A 26229-nucleotide genomic window follows, 5' to 3' on the forward strand; every position below is an offset into this window, starting at 1 on the left:
TAAGGCTAGAAACAAGTGGTTGGACAACCTCCTATTTATAGATGTGGATCCTCCCAAAGTTTGGGCACTTGCTTATAGGACACAAAAACTTTGGTAATTTTTTAGTTTTTGGGGGGTGTTTTAAAGAGCTAATTAAGGTTTAAATTGTAATGCACCTTTTTTAGCCTTACATGCATGACTATCTTGGAATGCATGCACAAAGAATTCAAGCATGCATAAAGCCCTACTACTATAAGAACAATGAATGTTCAACAGATCTGAACACATTTAGTCATCTACAGCAAAGGTGACTTGCATGCAAAGGTTGAAGACTCAATTTAGCTCCCTGAGTGCTTAGAATCAAGGAGCAAATTAAGGATTACTGCTACTAGTCATTTGGAGCAACAAGTGGCTCCAAATTTTGTAGAGATTGTGCTTGATTTGCTAGGATTGGAAACTCAAATATATTCCTTGAGTTTGTGGCATGGCCTACCAATTTCTTGGGAATTTGATCTACCTCTTGGTTGTACAACAAAATTCTCGAATAACAAATTAAAAAAATATTACATAGAGCCAATTGGTATCAGTTGTCTCGTGCAAATGGTAAAGGGTTAATTTTGGTTCATTTCTATATTTGTTGCTTACTATAATTAGTACAAATCAAGGTTCCACCAATCTTTCTTGAAAAGGAAGGGCGGTTTCATGTGGAATAGTATTAGTGCAATTCACATGCACGATGGACATGTGGAAGCCTATGAGAGTAGAATTTTGCAAGATGCTTAAACGAATTGCAAGTTTATAAGAAAGAGATTTAAGCTGTCATTCATCTTTTTTATGTGTGGAAGCACTATTTGCTAGATGCTGATTTTGTTGTTCAAATTGATACCAAACTTTGATGCAATCAAGGAAGCTTTCCATATTTAAATAGGTATTAGGAGGATACGCAACAGGAATGCGATTTATCTCTAGCTGTTTGGGCGGGTCCAAAAAGAGCTGGAGCAAGTCCAAGACACTGAATGAATTGTGTTCAACATAGGTAAGGTAGTCAAGAACAATCCATTCAATCCATAGACTTGGTACGATACCGAACGTACACAGAAAAGTGTCAGATAAAATCTGTTGTTTCGTATGGTCATTAAAAAACACATAGAAATTTTAAGGGTTAGGCTAGTAGATAGTACTTGTTTTAACATACAAGTGGCTATCCATGAGATAAAGTGTCACAAGGCATTATCCATCCAATACTAATACAATTTACAAACCACAAATGTATTTGATTTAGTTTTCAATAATGAGTCATGAACTTCATGAGAGGTTGAGACAAAATGTAAATCCAAAACTCTAGTCCTAAGTAATTTCCAAGATCCAATTTCATTTATAAGATTGAAAACATATACAATGGATAAAAAAAAGAAGCTAATTGCAATGATAGATCATGATTCATTGATCATGGTATAGCAAGTCACAAGTGCCAAGTGACAAGTACAAAAAGTAATACATACAAAAAGAAATTGAAGGCTAAGACTCAAGGTGAGATGTGTGTAATGCAAAGGCTTCATGAAGAGGCTTAGACATTGTGATAGGGATAAAGAATATAGAGATATAGATAGAGGTAGGGAAAGAAAAAGAAGACGAGATAAAGGAAGAGGAAATAGAACTAGAGCTACATATAGGGGATGAGACACAAGAGGAAGAAGAGGATGGAGAGGTGGAGAGAAGTGGATGGAGGAGATCCAAGAGAGGAGTAGAGGAGCTTATAAGAGAGAGGTAGAAGAGGAGGAGGTGGTAAATGAGGTGCAAGTAAAGATTAGTAAGGATAAAGAGAAAAAGGGTAAAGCTAAAAATCAGTTTTTGAAAAAGACCAACTCTTTTTTTTTACAAAACAGGGCAGAAACTGGACAGATTGTATGCATCTGACGGGACTGGATGGATCATACTATATGGACAACCCTGAACATAGGCAAGTTCATCAGTGGCTAAGGTTCTGCGAAGCAACAATAAATTGATTAATGTATATGCTTGTGTGCAACATTTAATTAATACAATTTACATGAACGTTAATGTGAAACTATCATTAAAGTTTTGATTAATTTATTGAATTTTTTGGCATGGACCAAAGTTTTGGGCCAAGATACTTAAATTTAATAAATGAATGTCCAAATAATTACATTTCACTATTAAATTTAATTGCTAAAAAGCAAGCAAAATGCACAAAAAGCATGAAAACATTAGAAAGGCAAGAAAACGCAGCTTTCCTACCAGACATAGGCTTTATCAAAGCACTGGGCATAGTCTGGCACCTTGCAAGGGAGATTGTGGTTTTCTAGGCCTAGCAGCCTAATCTGCAACCTGATCTGAGGTTGACAATGCTGTCCAAGAGAAAATGATGCTATTCTAGGGCAAGCGATATTGTCTTGGGCAGTGGCAATGTTGTCCTAAACAGAGAGATGTTATGTTGGGCTTGATCATGTGGTCTAGAGGGTAGTTTGGACTTTGAGCACTCCTATTGGGTCTTGTGTTCTTCCTGTTGTGTATTGTGGCATTAGAGGCTAGTTTGAGCACATCTATTGGGTTATGTTCTTCCTATTGTGTTTTGTGGCATCCAGGAGAGATCTATTACAATCTTATGAGAGGGTTTTCTTCTACACCAATTGATAGGGATTTGGGCAAAGCTGTGATCTCCTGCACAAAGGCCTTTAGTGTTGGGTGCGTGGTGGTGAAGATCTTATCTCGTTCAAGCTTTCTTAGCAGTGCAAGAGAAGAGCTTGGAAGACCTTCGGTTTAGGTAGATTGGTTTTCTTGTTCTTTTTTGCTTTAATGACAAATATTCTCAGTTTTCGTGTTTTTGGTATTGGCAGGTGAGAGTCACTAGCCACAAATTCTGAAATACCGGACATCAATTAAGCAGATGTACTCAATTGGCCTTTTGAAGGTTGAGACTGATCCAGTGGCCAAGGCTTTCAAACAGTTGTATGAAAGCTGTCTTGTTGGGCATTGCCACACGATGTCATATACAAGTTTTTATCCCTGATTTCAGGACCTGGGTATGCTAGGGGTGGGAGTGATTGGCACCATTACTTCCTGGAACATATGGAAGCTCATCATAGACAGGTACAATGGGCAAATACTACTTTGGGCTGACCTCATCCATACCCTCCATGGTCGTTGGGCACCTCAACAAGCACAAAAGGGCACCTATTGGAGTATTTGGCCATCTGAAAACAAGGCCCATGCCTTCATGATTGGCCCAGAGTAATTCTATGGCACTAATAGATCATGGCAATTCAACCTACATATTATGTACTTTGCAGCTCGTTTTGTCTTTTGCACTTACCTAATGGAATATGTTTTTCTCTCCCTAAGGAGAAAACTGAGATAATTGGAAAACTGTTTTGTGAGAACTTACACGTTAGAAGAACAAGCTGTAATTGCATCATCCTGTTTCTGTAGCAAATCAAGTGATTCTTCCAGCCTTCCAAGATGAAAAAGGGCCCTGGCACTCAAATGACACCGCCAGATTTTGATATAGGGAGTAATACAGCCTAAAGGGGACTTCTGCACCTTGTGTAATTGCTTCTTGGCAACAATGTTGTGGTTTCTTTCTGCAGAGGACAAACTCTGCTCACACAGTTTCACAACATCCTCATGTCTTTGAAGCTGTGAGTTCATTAAAACCATAAGTTCAGCAAAATTTTCAAGATAAAGATAATACACCACCTTTCCAAATTGGATGTCAAATCAGCAATGACAAAAACACACATACCGAGAGTAGAACTTGTGCTTTCTGCTCTAACAGAACTTCTGAGTAAGGACTGATTATTAGTGCCTCATCAAGCAATCGCAGCGCAGTTGGTAAATCTGAAAGTTTACTTGAAAGTTCCACTGCTCTTTTGAAAAAGTTGTCTGCTTGCTGTTACAGAGTTAGAAACAAATTTTATTGAGTGAAAGACATGTCAAACAAGGTTCTCCAACCTCAGTAAAAGGTGGTGCACAAGCCTTGACCAAAGCATTTGACCAAACATTTATGAGAGCAAATAGAAATCATTAAGAGGGCAATGAATCAACTGAAGGTACTTTGCAATTTCTGTAGAATATGGTCCACCAGCCTTAACCAAAGTTTTCAATAAGAAACGCTTCATTTTTTGGGTGATGCTTCAAGGCATTCAGGCAATTTAGCATTCAGCATTTTGCACCACATAACAGCAATGCTGTTGGATCTGAATTTCACAGCTACGTGCAGGACACACAGATCTATAAATAGGCATGAAAAAGATAATAAAGTACTGAGATGAAGTAACCGACAACTTTAATAGGTTTCTGCTTAGTGGATATTCACATCATTTAAAAATTTTGTAATATTCCTGCCCCTGCAAGAAGTTGTGGTTTACCCTGGAAAACAATCGAGCGACATAATAATAAGAAAAGGAAGAACCAAAATCATAAAGACAAGGAATCCTAAAAAGTTTAAGCATAAAATAGAGAGAAGAGAATAAGGAAAAGGCTTCAGAACCAAGTCAGAAGGAAGGGAAAGATTCTATCCTATTGAGCGAAGCACAAAGACAATGGCTGTGATATCACATTGGGCAAGATTAAAACATAGTGACTATGTCCTTAGTCCATTGATGTCTCGCCATGGATAGACTTTACAAAGGACCTCTGAAATTCCCAGAAATACCCCATTGGTCTGCCAGGAATTGTGAGTCGATATCTAACTTTTGGAGAACCTCCTCCAAACTAACACCCACACTCATCAAGACTCCAAATGAAGCTTAGCTATTTGCATGATGTCTTGGCCTTGAGAACATCTTCTGGTCTTCTTCTGAATACTGGCAACAATTTGTTGCCTGCCTTCCTGAACATGTGCACATCTTGTTGCCAGTTGTCTACTGCTGCATTCATTGTGGGCTAGTTTGCCCCACGTGTTGCATGGCAGTGCCCGAAAGAACTGTTACATGTCTATGGCCATGGCTGGTTGCTAGCATAACAAAAGCAGTTTTTCACAAGTTCAGGTTGTTGACAATATTCAATTTTTCAACCACACACAAAATTAGAACAGTGGACAATATAGACACATTACAAGCACTGTAATGGACCCAAGGGCCACCTGGCAGCCACATGAAATCAGTAGCAGGCCCAAAATTGAGGTTCCCCAAGATAAGTGATCTCCACTAGCCAAAACCTATAAGAAGCCAGGCTGGGCATTCAAGGTTCTTAGTAGTCATGCCTTTTCATGTCTCTTCCCATGTCCATCTCTTGGTTGTGAGCCCTTTGGGTCAGACAAGGATAGTTGGAGCTCTAGCACCAGTCATGTCCATCATCTTTTCCATCCTTGGTATGCTTTTAAGGGCAGGCGGAGTTCATTGCAGTTGCATGGCAGATATTTTAGGACAAGTGGACAATAGGCTACTAGGCCGGCCACTCTAAGGCAGCCCACACATTCTCTAGGCCTACATTTTGCTCCTCCACCCTGGTGCCCGCTTGCTGCCCACTTCCCCTTTACGAAAAACAAGGGGAGAGAGACAGACAGACAGATGGTCCATGAGGCCATTTGTACAATGATGGCGTTCTGCTCTTCTTCTGTTGTGTACAATGAAAGTGACCTGTTTCTGACCTAGGGTGTGTCTACAAACAAGGCATTACTCACAGTTTGACCTTCAGGTTTGAGCTCCAATACAGTGCAGATCTGCAATTATTACCTTAGACAGTGCTTGTCACGTCTGCTATTCTGCGCAGCACTCACAAAGGTTGGGCTTTTATTATGGCTGATATGCAGGTGTCAAGTGGTATTGATGTGGCTTTTCTTGACCAGTATATCGGGCATGGGGATGAGAAAGAATCAATCGAGTCGGATGGTGACTCTTTGGCTGAGGATTCTGGTTAGTTGATGGAAGGGGATGAGATGGGAAAACACCGTAAGATGACAGTTGATGAACCCGTTTTGTGTGCTCCGAATTTGCCTCAGCAAGGTATTCGTGTTTCTTGCTCACAAGCTGATGAGTCTTTCTAGTTCATGCTTGCCACTACCAACAATCTTATGTTTGATTATGTTCATGCTAATGAGGGTAAAGCGAGCTCTTTACCGAAAGGGGATCATGTGGTTGCTGTCATGGGAACTGACCTAGTTTTACAGCAGATTACTGCCTTTCATGAGAGGGCAGCCATCCTTTATTTTACGGACAAGACTCCTTTGATTGCTCGGATTCGCGCTTGGCTACAATCCATGCTTGTGAGTGATGATGCACGTCATGATGATGTTCTTAAGTGCAAGCTCCTCTAGAGATTTATGATGGACCAAAGGGGTTTTTTGAGGTCCTTTTTCGTACTCCGGATGTTCATGCCCGCATTATGCAACGTATTCCTTTGTTTTTGGATGGTCAACTGGTCCATATGGTCCCATGGAAACCTATGGCTGAGTTCCGACAAGTTCTTAGGCAAGCATGCCCAATCTAGGTGGAGGTAGTTAATTTTCCTACACATCTTTGGAGACTTCTCCCTTTGGTTTTGAGATCCCTTGGCAAGGTGTTCATGGAGCCCCATTTGGCCTCCCGTAATAGAAACACGGCTTATACGATTTGGGACATTGGGAAACCTCAACCTCCCCATACCTATATTCTCCTTTGTAAAGCTAAACAAAGTAGTACTCTGCAACCCCCCCTTCTGCTGTGAATGCACTAGCAACTGTTTCTTTTAAAAAAGACATGTGGCCTTGGATGCATCCTTCATAGTTTGGATATACTCATCGCTCTCTTCAACATCCAGATACTTGGGCCAGACTTAATAGGATATACATTTGTCAAAGCGACTCTTTTCTTCCAACAGTGATTGATATGTGGGTGGAGCGACAACATGTCTTGTCAGATCACTATCCCTTGGTTTTGGAATTGACTCATAGTCCGGTTCATGCCTTTAAGGCTTTGCATGCTCGTTTGCCTCTGCATTTCAATCAATCTTTTTGCTGCAAAATCAGTTTTTGGAGTGTATCCAACAATTTGTTGCTTCTTTTAGCTCGAGGGTTCTATCTGGGGCATGGAAGCATGGGTTGTTTCTAGGGATAATGCACGTGCATTGTCCCGAAAGTATGGTATTCGGCATGCTTCTTTTCGAGCTGAATTTCAACATTCACAAACTTTGTTGGCTCACTCGTTGTCTCTGTATCAATTAGGGGATACTACTGATGGCTTGGTTACATGCATTGAATGGTTAAAATGTAGAGTTCAATCTCTTTAAAAGGAGTATGCTAAATACAAATTGCTGGCCCGGGCAGAAGCTTTACATGATAATAACTATCAATCTCATCAGCTATTTGCTCATTTATGCCAAAAATACTCTCGGAAAAATGTTGTGCATTTGTTGGATGAGCAAGGTGATATGGTTACGCATCGACTATTATAAATCTTTGTTGGTCCACAAGAGATTCTTTCTAATGCCGTTCTCTCTACTCGTTGATACATAAATCTTTGTTGGGTCCACAAGAGATTCTTTTTTATGCCATTCTCTTTGCTTGTTGATATATTTGTGATTTGATTAGTAATCAAGTTAAGCCTGAATGGGTTGATTTGATGGAGACTAATATCTGGGAGGCTGAAGTGAAGGATGTGCTGTCCCATTTACCACGTAGGAAAAGCCTTGGCTGGGATGGACTTCCTAATGAGTTGTTTTCAACCCATGTTGAGCAGCTTAAGGACCCATTAACTCACTTATGTCAGCAAGTCTGGAATTTTGGTTTGATGCCTTCAAATTGGAAGATTGTAGTGATTCGGTTGTTGCCCAAGGTTCCTTCTTCAACTTTCTTGAAACAATAGAGACCCATTTCTGTTATGGGTTCTTTGTATAAAATCTTTTCTAAAATCATTGCCAATAGATTACAGAAAGTATTTCTGAACTTGGTTCATCCACATCAATATGGTTTCATTAAGGGATGGAATATCATGCATAACATTTTGAATATTCAACTAGGGATTGATTATGCCTAAGCCTCTAGCCAACAAGTTGTCATGCTTCAGCTTGATCTTGAAAAGGCATTTAATCATATCAGCCAGTCTTTCTTGCAATGGGCTTTGGTCCTCATATGACTTCTCTTGTTGATATCATTCGTCAAGGGGCTGTGGCATGTATTGTACTTAACTTAATGGGGGAATCATTGATAAAATTGCCTTGTTGCATTTTCTCGACAAGGCTGTCCTCTCAATCCTTTGCTATTTGCCTTAATCACTCACCCAATGCTCTCTTTGTTGGATAAGTTGGTTGATCAAGGCGAGATTGTCGGGTTGTCTCTTCCTAGTGATGTCCAACTTTTGGATCAATCTTTGGCTGATGATTCCTTTAGGTTTCTCAAGGTTGATCGAACTAATGTGAATCGGACAATGGTTACGTAGAATCTCTTTGCTTTAGCTTTGAGGCTTTATATTAATGCTCAAAAATCTATACTGATTTCTTGTACAGAAAGTGATTCGCAAGCTTTGGATTGGCAAGAAGCTATGATTTCTAAAGGAGATATTACCCGACACTTGGGTTATCCCATTGGTGTGGATGTAGCTCCTCGCACCTTGCTTGATTGGATGTCATTCCGTATACATGATCAGTTTATGTACTTGAAATCTCAAGGTTGTTGACCTCTTCATGTGAGACTTAAAGTTGCTCAATGCATCATGATCAATATGGTCTTGTTTTTTCTGCCCTCACTTCCTTGGACTAAGAAGTCTCTTTTGAAACTGGTATCCACTTCATGTTGTGAAAAAAGAAATGAAATCGTTTGAGCCAGGTATATATTTCCTAGCATGTGACTACTCCTAAAAGGATGGGGAGAGCAACTTTATTGGATGTTAATTTCCATATGGTTGCTTTGAGATTGGCACTTTTGCACGCTTTACGTGGTCATCCTGGACAAATATTGCAAAATTTTTCATTGAAAAGATTGGTATCTTGCATGGTCACACGATTATTCAAGTTTCTTGGTGGCATGTGTTGAATTCCACAAGGCCTATTAAGGTCTCCCAATCTTTTCTCCTTTCTCATTTGATTGCATCCTAGCAAGAGATTTTGCATTTCGCAGTTTGGCACCCTTCTGATCTTCGTAAGGAGGAGAATTCACTGCAAGGAGAAGTGTTGGCTACCTCCAGGTTGTTGGACTGGCTTGATAAAGACTCGCAACGAGAAAAGTTTAATCAGATGGCTTGCTCAAGGTTGCAAGCAATCCATGATGGTGTCATTCCTTGGCAACCTCGTCTTTATTCTTTATGGTGCATTCGTTAGTACTTTCAAGTGCCTCATGGCTATCATGACATTTGGTCGTCCTTACAAAAGCAACTTCTAAGGTACTCTCCATTGCTTGCTTTACAACCCTCGTCTCCTTGGCAGGATTGGATGTTTGTGCTACCTGATGATTTCGAGAACAGGTCAACTAATTAGATCTATCATCGGATGGTTGAGGTCAAGAGATGGGTCACTAGAAAGGCCAATAAAATATAGCATATTCGAAACAGCAAAAAAAAGTGGCAAGAAAGACTTCTCCAACTCTAGAAGTCTAAGATTCCTTATCAAGGTAAAGTTTTCATATGAAGGTTGCTTATTGGGGTCTTCCACCTAGGGATGTGTTGTGTGCTCGCAAGATCTCCCGTGATCGCTGGGTATTTTGTACTACATGCAATGAGACATTGCTTCATCTCTTCGTCTCTTGCCCTGTTGCTCAACAAATTTGGAGTTTTGTTTCCCATGTGTGGTCCCCACTAACTCAGCAACGGGTATCAGCTTGTTTGTGGATTACGAGAAGGATGCCTTCTATGTCCACCTTGCAATTAGATCACTCCTTTTCCATTTCCCTAGTTGGAAAGCTCTATTGCATATTTGGCATACTCAAAATGCCTTCATTTTTTATTCTACCTCAGATATCCATGGTCATGTGGCCCGTGTTCCTGTTTTATTGTTATAGCAAATCTCCTCTATGGTTTCAACTAACCTCGTTCTTCCTAACATTGCTACTTCCTTGGTTGGATATTGTTTGCTTCACTCCGGCTATGCTTTCTGTGTGATATTTGTATGTTATGGTCTTAGAGGCCTTTCGGCTTGATTTGTGTTTGTTCTGTTTTTCTTAGTTGACCTAATGGTCTGATGTAAATATTTCCATTTAATTCAATTATCTTCACGAAAAAAAGAGATGGTCCCAATTCTTCAATCGTCACCTTGTTGGAAGACCAACATCCTATTTTCACACATTTTGACAAAGCAAAGACCTATGCATTTGCTGCAAGAAGGTGTGTGGTCCTAGGTTGACTACTGTGCAGCCCTACAGGTACAAATGAGACCATCAAGATTGTCACGACTTCTACAAACGACTCCATTGCAACAACTTCAAATAGACTTAATGTGCAGAGAAAGAGAGAGACACAGAGAGAGAGAGAGAGATTCATGTTATGGGGAGAGAGAGAGAGAGAGAGAAGAGAAACGTCGGGAGCGTGCAGCCATGTCATCGCCTGTGCGCCTAGCCCTACCACCGCCTGTTTGACCTACGGATCACTACCCCTGCAGTCGCCTGGACTTGCGCGCCCTGTCAAACTGCACTGTCGACGCCTGACATTTGCCCGCCTGCTCCGCCTGTGGTCGTTGGCTCTGCGTCAACGTGCAGCGCCCTTTCAAACTGCCCTGTCGCCGCCTAACCTATGTCTGACCCGTTGACGTCTGCCCCGTCGACGCCTAATCTATGCAGCGTACTCCGCCTGTGGTCGCCTGCTCTGTGTCAGCGTACAGGGCTGAGGCAGCCACGTTGACGCCTCACCTGTGCCTAACCCGCTACCCTGCGCACCCTCGTTTCCGCCCCTACTGCAAGCAAGGGCCATCCGACTCAGACGGACCATACGCGAGGCAGAGAACACGCCCCAACCCTAATCGTTTCTACTCAGCGCTTCCTGCCTGCCCTGCGCCCCCTGTGCTCCTGTGGAGCTGGGACGCGAGAGAGAGAGAGAGAGAGAGAGAGAGAGAGAGAGAGAGTGAGAGAGAGTGAGTGAAAGCGAGAAAGAGAGAGACAAGAGTGAAGTATGGCTGGTCTAGATATGGCTTTTCTCGACCAAACGGTGGCAGCCCTTGGTCCGAATTCTGATGCAGAGGAACCAAAGGATATGGTTCCTTGCACAGAGGAGATGCCTCCTACTCCTGACTTTCAGCCTGCGGGCGAGCAAATGCTCCAAGCATGCTTCGGAAGAGACAATGGGTCATCAGGACCGCTCTTATGCGCAAGTTGCCTCTGATTCTCTGGATTCGCAGGATATTGACTGGGAGCATTTGCTGGAGTTTGCCAACACTCTGCTTGGCGATTATGTCCAACATAATCATGAAGCTGTTTCAAACTCTGGATCTGAGGATGTTCTTGAAGCCATGGTGGACCTGAAAAATGTCTTGCGCTCTTTTTCCGTGTTTTATGACCGTATTGTTATACTCTTCTTCACTGGCAGGATCCCAGTGCTTTCCCATATTCGCCAGTGGCTGCACCATTTACTACAAGGGAAGTGTGTTGAGGAGATTTTTGTTGGGCCCCGAGGCTTCTATGAGGTGCTGTTGAAATCAGAGAAGCATCGAGCGGATCTCCTCTCTAAATTGCCATTGTTCTTTGATAGCCGTTTGGTCCATGTTGTGCCATGGCGCCCTATGGCAAACTTTCAGCGCCTGCTTCAACGTGAATGCCCGGTGTGGGTTGAAGTGGAAAATTTCCCAGCCGTCTATTGGCCTTTGTTAAAGGATGCCATGGCCGTTGTGAGAACTGTGCCGGTCCCCCCAAGCCTAAGGGCCATGAATCGTAACCGTTTGTGTATGTTATGGGACACTGCTAGGAAAAGGCTTGCATGGCTTCAGATTAATTGTTCTGACATGCATCCTTTGCACTTTCGTTTGAAATGGGGCAACTTTGCAAGTCACTGCTTTTCATGTGGAAAATTGGGACATTTTATGGCCGAATGCCCAGAGAAGCAACCGTCTTCAAACAAGGAGCATATTATGCTCCCTATGGAAGACATGGTGCTTGATGCTCCACAGGATGCAACCAAGCCACCTAAAGTTTTGGATAAAGGTAAACAACCTATTTCGGGATTGGATTCCCATGGCAATGATTGGGTTGAGGCACGTCCAAAAAAATGTTAAAAGTTTGATGCTGGTTTGGCGGATACTGGGCCTAATGTCTCACAAGATTCCATGCGCACCTATATGCGCAGGAAATAAATGTTGTCCTCAGAGCACCCTGTGCGTACTATGGCTCCTTCCGCTCCCCGTAATCAATCTACTCGGAAAGCATATATAGACGGTCCCAAGGGCCCACCTGCTAAGCTGGCATTTGATACGAGAGGGAATGTGATTACACCATGGGATCGTCATTATCCCCGTTCCATCCCCAAGACAGTGGATATTCCGTCTACCTCCAAAGCTGGCCGTCAAAACTCTTTTGCCGTGTTAGCTGATTTTTTGAATAACGGTGTTCTTGACATTCTAGCAGATAAGGTTAAATCGAGGCAAGCGGTGCCTCGCTCCTAATTTTCTTTTTGAATACACATGAAGTTAGCCACGTGGAATGTGTACGGCATTTGTTCTCGCCATAAGCAACATGCCATGTGGACCGTATTGCATGAGAATTAGTGGGATGTCTTGTGTGTGGTTGAGCACAAGAGCCATGGTGAAGCAAGAAAAGTTGTGGATTGCCATGGATTTCGCTTATTTTATGCAAGGACTCATGCAAGGCATTATTCAGGTGTGCTTATGATTGTGCATGAGAAATATCAGCCTGTTCTTATTAAAAATGATGTACATGGCCACTTTGTGGTAGTTGAAGTTTTATTTGAAGGAGAGATCTTATGGTTGCTGGGCCTCTATGCTCCGAATGACCCTTTATCACGCCGAGATCTTTGGCATTCTTTAAAGACCTCCTTGTCACTTGGCAGACGGGGTTTTTTTATGGGGGATTTTAATATGTGTGTGGATTCTTCACAGTCCACTTCCGAGCATTCGGTGATGGACGCGCCGAAAAGTCGGGTGTGAAATGCGTTTGCGCTTGTGGTACTTAAGCAAGATCTATGGTCTTGGCTCCACCCTTCTTCTACAAGGTTTACTTTCTATTTGGCGCAGTATGCAACTACATGGTCGCGGTTGGACCGAATGTACATTATACAGGATGATGATTTTCTTCCTGAGATGCTGGAAATGACAGTCTTGCAGCAATATGCCTTGTCAGACCATTTCCCTCTCCAGCTTGAAATGCTTGCACAACCCATTGCACATTTTAAGCAATTGCTAGATAGACTCCCTTTACATTTCAACTCGTCTTATTTGAAGCACTCAATCTTTCGAGGCTATATGCAGCAATTGATTGATAGATTTTTATTAGACTTCGCCACTGAGGGCGTTGCTTCCTTTGAACGATTGCTCTCAAATGTGCAGCGGGTTGCTCGGCAATATGGGATTCACCATGCCTTTCTGCTGTCACTGGCGATGCGCTTGGCCGATCTTATTAAAGAGTTTCAGTTAAAATCTTATTAGCAGGCCAAATTGCAAAATTTGACTGAGAATTTGCAAGATAGTGCTTGTCAAACTCATAAGTTCTTTTGTGCTCTGCATGCCTCTCCTACTCGAGAAAATATGACTAGACTCCAGAATTCAGAAGGTCGAATGGTCACTAGCCTTCAGACTATTGTCACTATGTACCGGAATTATTTTCTAGATTTTTTTGGTTCTTCTCAGTCACCTTCTGACCAGGTTACGCAGGCACGTTCAGTCTTCTATGATCTGGTCCGACATCAAGTTCCACTTGATATGCAAACTGCGTTGGAGATAGATATTTGTGAGGAGGAGGTTATGGAGGTTTTGTTACGCCTGTCCAAGGATAAAAGTCCTGGTTGGGATGGTCTCACCAATGAATTCTTTGAGAGTTCGGCTACCCAACTAGTGAAGCCATTGATGGCTATGTTTCAGCAGGTTTGGGAAACAGGGTCCATGCCTTCCTCCTGGAAAGGTCTTATCAAACTGCTTCCAAAGGTCCCTTCGCCGTCAATGTTGCAACATTGGAGACCAATCTCTTTGATGGGTTCAACGTATAAAATCTTTTCCAAAGTGCTGGCGAATCGGCTCCACAAGCATCTTCCGGCCGTTGTGCATCCTCTTCAATATGGTTTCATCAAGGGTCGCAATATTCTACATAATAGCTTAAATGTGCAAATGGCTATTGACTATGCAAGGCACTCTAGTCAAGAAGTGGTCTTGATTCAATTGGATCTGAAAAAGGCTTTTGACTATTTAGACTGGTCTTTCATTGCAGAACTTATGTCTACTATGGGCTTTGATACTTGGATATCCCGCTTGATCTACACCATTAGTGCTGCGGCTTCTTTGCGAGTGATGCTAAACGGTGGTGTTACAGAGCCCTTTGTCCTTGCACGCTCTTTGAGACAGGGTTGCTCGTTGAGTCCTCTCTTCTTTGCCTTGGCAACTCATCTAGTTCTTTCGATGTTAGCTTCCATGGCAACTTCTACTCAGTTGGCCAAATTGTCTCTTCCTTTTGGTCAACACTTCATTAGTCAATCTTTGGCGGATGATAGCTTTATGATTTTGCAAGCGGACAAGGATAATATTCGCAAGGCATTAGATGTTTGGAAGCTCTTTGACCATGCTTCTGGTCTTCGTATCAATGCTTTCAAATCAGCCATTCTCAGTTGCACGGAGTCCGATTTACAGTCATTGGGCTGGCAAGGACAGGTGGTTTCCCGTGGTTCCATTGTCAGGCATCTTGGGTACCCGTTGGGTGTTGATGTTCGGCCAAAACAACTACTACAGTGGATTTCACAGAAACTAGCAACTAAGTTTCTGTATTGGAAGTCGCAAGCTTGGCCCTTCCATGTTCGCCTCAAAGTGACTCAGACAATTATGCTACCAATGCTCACTTATTTCTTACCATTGCTGCCTTGGACTCCTACTACCTTGAATGCTCTCTCACTCGGCCCATTCGTTTCATGTTACGGAAGAAGGATTCACTGTATGCAGGTATTTCATGGATTTCGTGGTCACATACATGTACTCCCAAATGCCTGGGTGATGGGGCTATTTTGGATGCCGAAACTCATATGCAACCTTCGTTGGTCTCTTTTTCGTGCCATGTGTGTGGAGCAGCACACGTGGGCTGTTATAGCCCGTTATTTTCTTGAGGACCGCGGGCTTCTGCATGGTAATACACAAATTCGGAGTTCCTGGTGGCATGTTCTTAATGCAGACTCTCGATTTTCGAGTCCTTCCTTATCCTTGCTTGTTCATTTGGTTGGCTCCTGGCAATTGGTTCTTCAGAAGGCGCATTGATATCCAGCGGAGGAAGGCTTACATACTACCTCTTTTCAACTGGAATTGTTGGCAACCTCAAGATTACTTTCATGGGACGGCAAACATGAGCTCAGACCAAAATTTAACCGTATGGCCCGTTTGGGTTTGACTTCAGTTGCAGATGCCACCCTTGCCAGTCACAATGTCTTCATATCGTTTCGTACGGCTAGGAGGCTTTTCAGAATCCCTCGTGGCTACCGTGATTTGTGGGAACACCTTTTGTTAGTGCTCCAAAGCAGACAACCCTTTCCTGCCCTTGCTGTGGTTCGTCCTTGGCAGGACTGGGTCCTTGCAGGTCGGTTGAATTTGGAAAAGGCCTCAGCCAACCAGGTGTACCATCTTCTGATTAAAGATCATCAATGGCTGGTTACTAAAGCTAATACTGTATGGGGGTTGCGCAAATCTTAGTCATGGTGGAAGGCAACTGTGATGGAGGGCTGGTTGAACAAGACACCTTTCAAATGCAAGGTCTTTCTTTGGAGGGTAATAATTGGTCGTCTTCCACTTGCCTCGGCCCTTTCCAAGCGTCGAATCGCTAACGGCAATTGTTTCTTCTGCACCACTACTATGAAATCGGCCCGCCATCAATTTATTTCTTGCCCTCTCGCAAAGAAGATCCAGTCGCTTTTGTCAGCGGTTTAGCGAGCTGTGGTCGGTTTCACACTAAGCCCTTTCGATTGGGTTTTTATACGCCCAAAATACCTCGCACCGGCTCAGTTGCATATGAAGATCTTGTTCCACTTTCTTAGATACTGGGGATGCTGGCACAATTGGACCACTCGGAATGCCTTTCTTTTGGATTCGGCCTCTAATGGTCCGGGTCACATTGCCAGGCTTAAAGGCCTCTTGCTTTGGCAGATAGATCTCATTCGACACTCTGACTTGCTCCCTCGGGAAGACTTACTTCCCTGGCATATGGCAATTTCCTCTGTGTCTTTGCCATGATTTTTGTAACTCTTTCCTGGTTTTGTACTGACAGTTTACACATATTGGCTTAGAGCCAGCGTGTATCTTGTACTCATGTAAACCCGTACCTTTTTTTCATAATTAATACAATTACCTTTTACAAAAAAAAAAATTCATGTTATGGAATTGATTCAGCCTATCCGATTCATGTTACGGAAAAAAAAATCTCGCCCTCTTCTATATCACACCTTGATCACCTCTCATCATCTTTCCAAAACCTTGGATTACACTCCACATCTCCATCACACACCCTAGGGGTTGGATCTTCCATCTCCGCTCCTAACACCTTTTCCTTCTCCAACCCATTCTCTACCTCTTTGCACCATGGTACTTCGTTATGGGGAATGCCACCCTTTAATACAATGCCTCTCAACTTTCAGCAAAGGAGCACACCCATAACTCCTAGGTCGACTGTGATGGGCGTTCCCCTCACTATCCCCAGCTTCACATCTCACATGAACACTCAAACACAAGGGTTTCCATCCTCAACTTATGGTGCGTCTTCACACTCTCCTTGGGTTACACCTACGCAAGGATTTCCCCTCTTCTGCTTCCCGTGTTCCCATCCCGCCTCCTTGGGTTCTTCATGTGGCTACCATGCCCATGCCTAGTCAACCCATCCCTACCTATAGATCCACCTTCCACACTACCCGCATGCCTAGTAGGCACTCTAGGGCCCATTCCCAAGTGTACTCCACTCCCCCATCCTACTCCCACTACACTTTTTCGCACTATCCATCTCCGAGCACTACGACTCCTGTTGCAACGGCCAAGAATGCTTTCACAAATAAGACACGTATTAATGGGTCAAATTTCACCACTTGGTCTAATTTCATGCAATGAGTGCTTGAGTCTGAGGGTCTTTGGGACCTCGTCATTAGTCTAGAGCCTATGCCGGACCCTCAACTAGCTCACCTTGATTACATCCATCAATGGAGAGCCCACAATGCCACAGCCAATGTTGAGCTGATGCAAGGATTGTTTCCTGAGTTTCACTCTCAATTGCAGCACTTCCCACTCGCGTTAGAGCACCACTTGGTCTAATTTCATGCAATGAGTGCTTGAGTCTGAGGGTCTTTGGGACCTCGTCATTAGTCTAGAGCCTATGCCGGACCCTCAACTAGCTCACCTTGATTACATCCATCAATGGAGAGCCCGCAATGCCACAACCAATGTTGAGCTGATGCAAGGATTGTTTCCTGAGTTTCACTCTCAATTGCAGCACTTCCCACTCACGTCAAAGCGTTGAAACCACCTTCTCGACCGCTATGTGCCTCATGATCGTACTCGGCACATCAACCTCGACTTTGAGCTTCAAGAGTTCTCTATTAAGGAAGGGGATGATCTGAAAGTCAAGCTAGCTGATTATAGGCGGTTACTTGCCAAGTTCACTACTACTAACTCTCCAAAGTCAGATGACGATCAGGTTACATTCTTCTTGAACAAGTTGCCCAAAAAATACTTCAATTTCATTCAACGCATCATCTCCCAACCTTGATTGCCAACCTTCTACGAGTTTGAGTGCTAGTTCTTGCATTACGCGAGGCTACATGGTTAAGTCCACAAGAAATCCTCATCACAGCCTTATTCAAAGCAAAGGGGGTTGGTTATCTCTTCTTCAGGAGGGAAAACCACCAGTGGCAAGAACTCGCAAGATGCGAAGGCAAGCCAATCAAAGGATGACTCCTCATACTCAGATGGAACCAAAGAATCTAAACCTATCTGGCAACAACTCCCTAAGAAAAACCGGTTTTGCACACACTGCCAAAGAGCAGGCCATGTGGACGAGGAGTGTCGCTCCAAGGCCCAAGGTCTTCCACCTAAAAAGCCTTTGCAGACCGCTGCGACTACACAATCCACTAGGGCTATGCCTCCCGCTCCTACTTCATTTGCTCCTTCAACGTCCATTGTTGCTGCTAAACATGTGGCTCGAGTACAACCTCAGCAGCCCACCTCTTTCACTACCCCTAAGAGACTGGTTGATCGGTCTACAGGTTCCGATCCCATTGCACTTCATGCATCTATCTCACCTTCCTCCCCACCTCGTCAGCATTTCCTTGGCAGAGCCCTGCCACTGGACATATGCGATGGTAGCCACCTTCTTAGACTAGCATGTCTCTAGGTCCTTTCGGATACCCTAAGTCTGTCTAGCATTCATTTTTCGCACTCTTAGAGTTGGGCCCATAGGATTCATTGTCCTTAGCTTTTCCATTCTTTTGACTTCCGCTGCATTTACTCACACATATACACATTCATTGCATTTATTTTGAGTTAGATTTCCTTTTTGTTATGTTTTTCTTTGGAGCATCTCACCACTAACCTCTGTGTTCGCAAATTCTCATCTCTTTTGTAGGGTTTCGTCTTTCAGTATAGGGCTAACTTGCAGATTGCTTTGATCCTACCTGGGCTAGAGACATGGGAATGCGCACCATTCCTTTCATGGTTTCATCATCCTAGGAGTGCTTGCTCTTCTTCCAACATGGTGGTTTCCCCTCCCAAGGTGGATCATGCAACATCTCTCTCGATGCTATCATGGCAATGACTTCTACCTTATTCTTCTAGCGGGGTGCTTTAACCACTTCATCCCCTTCATCTTCTTTTATTCCTTATGGTTCTCAGCACCATATGAAGACCGACATTAGGCTCCTCTTCCTTCTTCGACATCTACATCCAAATCGAGGGGGGGTTTCTACCCTTCTTGGTATTCTACAGGCTTCAACACTTTGTCTTCAACATCCGCTTCTCCCCCCTGTTGTACATTACCCTTTGCATTGCATAATTTCATCATCTTTGTACTAAAGCGCTTGGGCAAGTGAACAATTTTTCCATAAGGAACACTGTCCAAGTGGCACCTGCTGCATGAGCATTCTTCAGCATGTAGTATACTTTGCATCTCATTATGCAAAGCACCACTTGAGAGGATCCTAAGCTGTTTTCATCGGCGGCTGTTGTTACCCCACCACCATCCTCCATCACATGGATACCACATCATCTATTTTTTCTTGATATCAACACCTTGAGTGGATGGGTTAGCTCATTCTGTTTTGCGATGTGTTGGGTATACCCTCCCTACTCCCGTCTTCTAGGTTACTATTACTCAATCGGCCGCATCCCATAAAATTTACCTCACTTATTCCTTCTTTTTTTTTTAAAGTTCCATGTAGTTCCATCCACCTTTGTAGAGCTTGGTAGATAGGCCACTGAGCACCAACGTGCACCCTTTGTCCGATGCCCTGTCCTCTCTGGGGTGACTACTTGGATTCCCTTAGTAAGATAGCCATCGCCTCTGTAGTCTTGGTAGGCCACTGGGCAACCGATGTGCACCCTTTGTCCGATGCCCTGGCTGCTTTAGGGTGGGACGCCTTAGGATAAATAAACATCATAGTGGTTGGCCTAACCTTTCAACTCAATTTTGGGCTTAAGGAGAGGTGTTGAGCTAAAACATGCATTACTTGCTGATTAGCCTCTTAAACAGCTCCAAAACACACTAAAAAATACTCTTTTAGAGTAAAACCCTAAAACGAGGAGCGGTTTAAGAGAGTTCAGTGAAAACCCTAAAACGGGGAGTGGTTCGAGAGAGTTCGGTGGAAACCCTAATTTTTGGGGCGCCCTTCCACATCTATAAATAGACAAGCTGCCCCCATTCAGCCTTATTCCATCTGTGCAAGTTTCTCACTCCACGTGCAGATTTCAGACATCAGCCTCCTCCCATGTGGCTATCCAACCCTCAAGACTGCTGCCACTCCATCCGTGTTTACTCTTGTTGCTGGCGCCTTCATCCATGCTAACGTCAGCTACTAGCGACATCATCATCTACTGCGATCTGATCATCCAATCATCGCCAACCACATCAGAGACTATTTCAGTCTGCTGTTCACAGGAGACTGTGTGCAGTTTCCAACCTCTAATCAATGGTACACTGCTGCATTTACCAGTTTTCAACCTCCAGACTGTTGCGTTTTGATAACTAGCCTGCTGCCATTCACTATTCAACACTCCTACACTCTGATTGGTGGTCACAAACTTAGGATCCATCTTCGGTGGACGTCACACTCCGACATTGCTTTGCCCTTGAGCACACTGTACACTCTTACATTCATTTACAGCATTCATTCGCTTTAGAGTTGTGTTCTCTCTCTCTCTTTTTCTGTTTGTGTTTGAGTTTCTATGTTTGAGTTTTGAGTTTTGTGTTTAGGTTTTGAGTTTTTGAGTTTTGCGTTTAGGATTTGAGTTTTTGAGTTTTGCGTTTAAGGTTTGAGTTTTGAGTTTTGCGTTTAGGGTTTGAGTTTTGCCCTCTATGTCTGTGTTTGTCTCTTTGTGTTTATGTCATGGTTGTATACTCTGTGTGTCCTCAGTGCAAACCCTAGCAGTTTTCTTCACACTGCTGTGGTGGTCAAGAGTGATTGCTTGCCTCTTCTAGATATGATCACGAGTTGTTCTACTCCAAACATTGTCATGCTTAGGTGGATGGGGTTCATAAAATCCATGAATCCTGAGTTCAAGCACATAGCAGGTAAAGACAACCTAATAGTCGATATGCTTTCACAAGCGAGATATGATGATATGGATTCTTCTTACACAAATGATGTTGATGATCGGGCTGATCTTTTAGCCATGCATGCTGATCATACTTGTCATGTATTTGCTTTGGAGAGCTTTGATGAGTCTTTGTATACAGGACAGTATTTGTAGATTGGCCACTATTTGAGTTAAAATACTCACAAGAAGCAAGTGGCTTATTTGAAATACTCTCTTAAACCAATCCAATAATAAATAAAAGAGAGATGATCTCGATTGATTAAGACTACAACAAGCAATAGATCAAAACCTTCAAAAGGTATATTAATGTAAGATTCATAATGTACCAACTTTGAGATCATCATGCCCGTGATCACAATCTTTTGTATACCAATCACGATTATGGTCACCAATATCATCAAGATGATCATAATCATCATAGTCCGTCACCAACAATGTCATCATCTAGAAGCTTCCCCTTAACCTCCTACAAGGTAAGTTATCTCTAGTTCCAGTCCAAGCCATCTATCTTCAATTCTTGTCGTATTATCTTGACTTTGATCTAGTCTTGTACCAAGATCGTCTTGTATCAAGAATCTAGCCTTATTGTAAACACCATTGCATCAATCTTATATCAAAAAGTATATTATTGTAATTCCTCTTCTTGCGATAAAGAATGGAGTTCTTCTTCAAGTTAATTCCTTATAAGTTGTGAGACAACAATTCTTGTCCTTGCCAAGTTCTTTTCACCCTCATAACAGTTGACGTTGTTCTAGTTTCCCTCACTATGAGAACAATAGATTGAAATCACATGTACATGTCATAGGATACTTCTCATAAAAGGCACAATTGGTTATATTAGAACTGTTTGGGTATATATCCACTACTCTTTCATCTTAAATGGGACACTTTTACAAGCCATTGCTTTTCTTGTGGAAAATTACGTCATTTTATGATTGAGTGTCCAAAATACTTGGATGTCAAGGTTGCTCCTATCGCTACTCAGATACGATGGTTGAGGGTCTTGATGATGATGAGGCCCTTGTGCATAGAAATATGGATAAAGGAAAACAGCATATCCAAGCCTTGGATCGATCTTAACCTGCTTAGATTGACGTTCATTCATAAAAAGGGAAAAAGGTACATGTTGAGTCGCCAACTACCATGCATGCGAATTCTCAAATCCATTAAGTACATATATGAGATGAAAGAATAAGCCTTCTTCTAAACATATTGTTTCTAAAGTGATTCCCTTTGGTCAATGGAGATCAAGAAACGCTAAGTATCTACTAATCATCCAGGAATCCATCAGTCCCTCTTTCCTTTGAAAGGCAAGGTGATCACTTCCTGTAATCATCACTATCCAAGATCAGCTCTTAAGACTGAAAATAATCTCTCTACTTCTAAGTCTCACCCTTAAGAATTGAAAGTATTTGTAGTGCTAGCTGATTTTCTAGATCATGGGATATTTGAGATGTTGGCAAAGAGAGTTAAATCAAGGCAAGATCAATCTCAAATACGATTTTCCTTATGTTAATTGTAAATATAGGAAAGAATATGAGAATGACAATTCTTTGAACTAACCAACTCGATTCACTATGTAGATTAGAAAAGAGAGAGAGAGAGAGAGAGAGAGAGAGTTGTCACCATGTTCAAAAACCCAATCGAAAGGGGTTTTTGTGCGACCAAAATACCCCACACCGCCACACTTGCATATGAAGATCTTGTTTCACTTCTTCAGATTCTAGGGATGCTGGCACAATTGGACCACTCGGAATGCATTTCTTTTTGATTCCGCCTCTAATGTACCGAAACACATTGCCCAGCTTAAAGGTCTCTTGCATTGGCAAATAGATCTCATTCGGCTCTCGGACTTGCTCCCTCGGGAGGACTTGCTTACCTGGCATATGGCAATTTCCTCTGGGTCTTTGCCATCACTTGTGTAACTTTTGTGTGGCTTAGTACTGGGATCTTACACGTTGGCTTAGAGCCCTCGTGTATCTTGTAATCGTGAAAACTTGTACTCTCTTTTCGTAATTAATACAATTATCTTTTACGAAAAAAAAAGAGTTGTCACCATGTTGAGAGGGAAACCGACCCCTCCCCCTTTATAGGAATTTATTGGAACAAACCACAGACACTAAGTATCTAAACCATATACAAAAGGACTGACTACAATTCTGAAAATTAAGATTTTTGAAACCCTGATTTCTGCAAACTTCGAGCAACAAGTTGATCTTCTTCCTTAGTGTTTGGATTAGATCAAGCTAAGCAGAAAGTGCTTCTTGGATAAGAGACTCATAGGAGAGTACAAAGCATGTGGCTCAAATTTCAGCATGAGAGCTTATAAATGAAGAGAAAGACCTTCGATATATAGGTGTGGAGCTTGGATACTCAAAAGTGGAAAGTAGAGGTTACAAATGACAAGTGTTCACTGAAAATGGCAAATGTAAGGACACTTGTCTCTCCAAAAAGATACATGTCCTATTCTAGATACCGCATATCACTTTTCTAGAGAAAAAAGCTGTTAAGAATTTGAATAGTTGTTAAAGACAAAGTTGTTTCTTTTAAAATTCCGAAGCCTTTGATGCAAACAAATTTTACATTTGAGCAACTTCCAAAAATAGTAACCTCCTAAATTTTAGGAGTCATCAAATTTAGATTCTAGAGAGCTTCATTATATAGGTTCACTAGTTCGTGGTTTGTTTCTTTTATCATGAGCATCTGGTTTTACTTTCCAAAACCACTCATTATATGTGTTTCTGGTCAATCTAACTATCTGAGTATAAAAGTCTTAGTCATTCTGAGCTTTCTTGTCAATCTGACCACCCAACTACAATTTTAATTTCTCTTGGGCATCTCATCAATGACGACCCAAGTATAATTATAAGGTGTTTTGGCTATTGATCACCCTTAAATAGAAAAATAAACATTTAAGCATATTTTAAAACACTCACGTAATACAAATTACCTTTCAAAGTACATGAGCATCAAATTCATTTGAATCATGTCTTGGTAGCAATTTATATACTCAAAGTTGATTACATCCCTCCCTCTTGAAATTCATCTTGTCCTCAAGTCCTTGCTTGTAGTATTTCTAATCCTACAACTTCTTCATAAGCTGCAAGTATTTCTCGATAGTCTTTAAAATACTCTTCTAGAATCTATTTAGAATCTAAATGAGAGTAATTTTAAATTTTAGAAAAAATATTCTAAAAATATTTCTCGATCATATAAAAGACTATCTGCTCTAGTTAAAGTATTTCTAAAAATATTCTAAAAATATTTCTTCCTTATTTCTTAATCATATAAAAGACTATCTGCTCTAGTTAAAGTATCTCCTCCTATTTATCTACTTCAAATAGATCCTCTATTATAGGTTCCAATGATAGAGGCTCTTCATAAGGCTTCAAAAGATAGATGTGAAAAGCATTGTGAATTCTCCAATGCTCTGAAAGTTGTAATCTATAACAAACATCACTAATCTTTTTAGTGATTTAAAATAGCCCATAATTTCTTGTTGAGAGCTTAGTAACTTGGGATCAAGGCTTGTTAGACCTTCTTAGATGAGCTTTGTCAAATTTCAACCACACCCAACCTTCTTATAAAATCAAGTGCCTTCAATGTTTATTTGTTTCTTTCTTGTGTTTTTCTTGAGATCTTTGAATAGCTCGTTTAACTTCAACAAAAGTTGTATCCATATCACGCACAAACTCATCAACATGAAATATCTCCTTCTTTGTTTTGAGAATAGATAGTAAGAGTGGTTTTTCATATATAATCTCAAATGATGCTTTACTTATGAGAGTATAAACTGTATTGTTATAAACATATTCTACCAAAGGTAAATACTTTTTCCATTGTTGATTGGCTTCATGATAATAGTATTTCAATATATGCAATATTGTGAGATTGGCTATCTCACTTTGACCATCTATTTATAAGGATGATAAAAATAAATAAATTAAGCTTTGTATCCAAATTTTTAAAAAGAGCTTACCAAATGAGACTGGTGGTTCATGGATCTCTATCACCCACGATAGATTGTTGTAACCCATGATACTTTTAAGATTTATTGAATAAGTTGTTTGCTAAACCTGTCAATAATAGTCCATATGTCATCATTGCCCTTTACTAATTTTCGCAAGCCAAAAATAAAATCCATAGCTATGCTTTTCCAAGGTTAGCTCGGAATTGGTAATGGTTGCAAAAGCCCTACAGACTTTTGGCTATCAAACTTAATCTTTTGGTATACAAAACATTCTTTGACAAATTGTTCAATGTCTCATCAAAGACTTAGCCAAAAGACATACATTTCAAGTGCCTTGGTTGTGGATAAAATACCACGATAAGCCATATAAGAAGCCACATGACATTCTTCTATTACTTTAGGCTTGAAACTTTTAGTGACGCGTAATTTGTACTCCATCAAAAGAAATCAATCTTTGATAGCATAAGAGTTCACCCTTTTATCAAGTTGTAAACTCTTCCAAATGATTTTAATATCTTCATCAGAAGTATACATATCTCTCATACTAGTAAAATCTAAATGATAAATCATAGACACTGCATGAATCTGAGGTCTTCTTGATAAGACATTAACTATTTTATTTTGCTTACCATAAATATGCAGTATTTGAAAGTTAAATTAGGCTAAATAATTAGCCCATCGAATATACTTTCTCAAAAATCTTTGGTTGGTTGAGAAAATATCTCAAACTATCATGATTCATCTTGATGAGAAATTCTCCACCTAAAAGATAATACCTCCAGTCTTTTAAAGCTTGAATGACGGCCATTAACTCCTTTTCATAGGTAGTAGCATTCTTTTCTACATTTTACAACCTTCTACTTGCAAAAGCAACTGCATATCCTGCTTGATTTAAGGCTGCATCAATGAGTCTCTTGAAGCATCACATTCAACAAAGAATGGTTTTGACAAATTAGGTGTAATCAAAATAGATCCTTTGTTTATTATATGGAAATTTGGAGCTTCAAAAGCTTTCTTTTCTAGTTTGGTCTATCGGAATGCCACTACTTTCTTGGTTAAATCATCCAATATTCTAGCAACCACTGCAAACCATTTAATGAAACCCTTATAATAAGAGTATAATCCCAAGAAACTTCGAACTTCATGAACATTAGTCAATTCTCACCATTGTAGAATAGCCTCGACTTTTTATGGATCCATCTGAATTCCATCTTTGAATACAGTATGGCCCAAGTAGTGAATCTCTTCTAGGAAAAATTCACTCTTCTTGCCATTCACATAAAGTTTGTGTTTGAGGAGTTCTTGAAACACTAATTTCAAGTGTTCCTTATGCTCTTCTTTATCTTTTGAATGAACTAAAATATCATCAAACAAAGTTATCTGTAAACTTCTAATGTGCTCTAAAGATCTTTCCATCATTCTACTAAACGTTGCAC

General features: G+C 41.4%; 1 protein-coding gene across 1 annotated transcript in view; it reads right to left on the bottom strand.

Annotated features, from left to right (window-relative positions):
• Window positions 1-26229, bottom strand: part of LOC148019795 (uncharacterized) — a 100717-nt gene that overhangs the window by 65603 nt on the left and 8885 nt on the right. The window contains exons 5-6 of the mRNA XM_087699970.1: window positions 3743-3889; window positions 3386-3636 (exon numbers count right to left, since the gene is read on the bottom strand). Coding sequence (XP_087556096.1) covers window positions 3386-3636; window positions 3743-3889 — 398 coding nt within the window. The remainder of the gene's footprint in view (window positions 1-3385; window positions 3637-3742; window positions 3890-26229) is intronic.

This window comes from Lygodium microphyllum, chromosome 19 (assembly GCF_053477565.2).
Source record: "Lygodium microphyllum isolate KBCC chromosome 19, Lygodium_microphyllum_v1.1.10, whole genome shotgun sequence".
In the NCBI taxonomy this organism is placed as follows: Eukaryota; Viridiplantae; Streptophyta; class Polypodiopsida; order Schizaeales; family Lygodiaceae; genus Lygodium; species Lygodium microphyllum.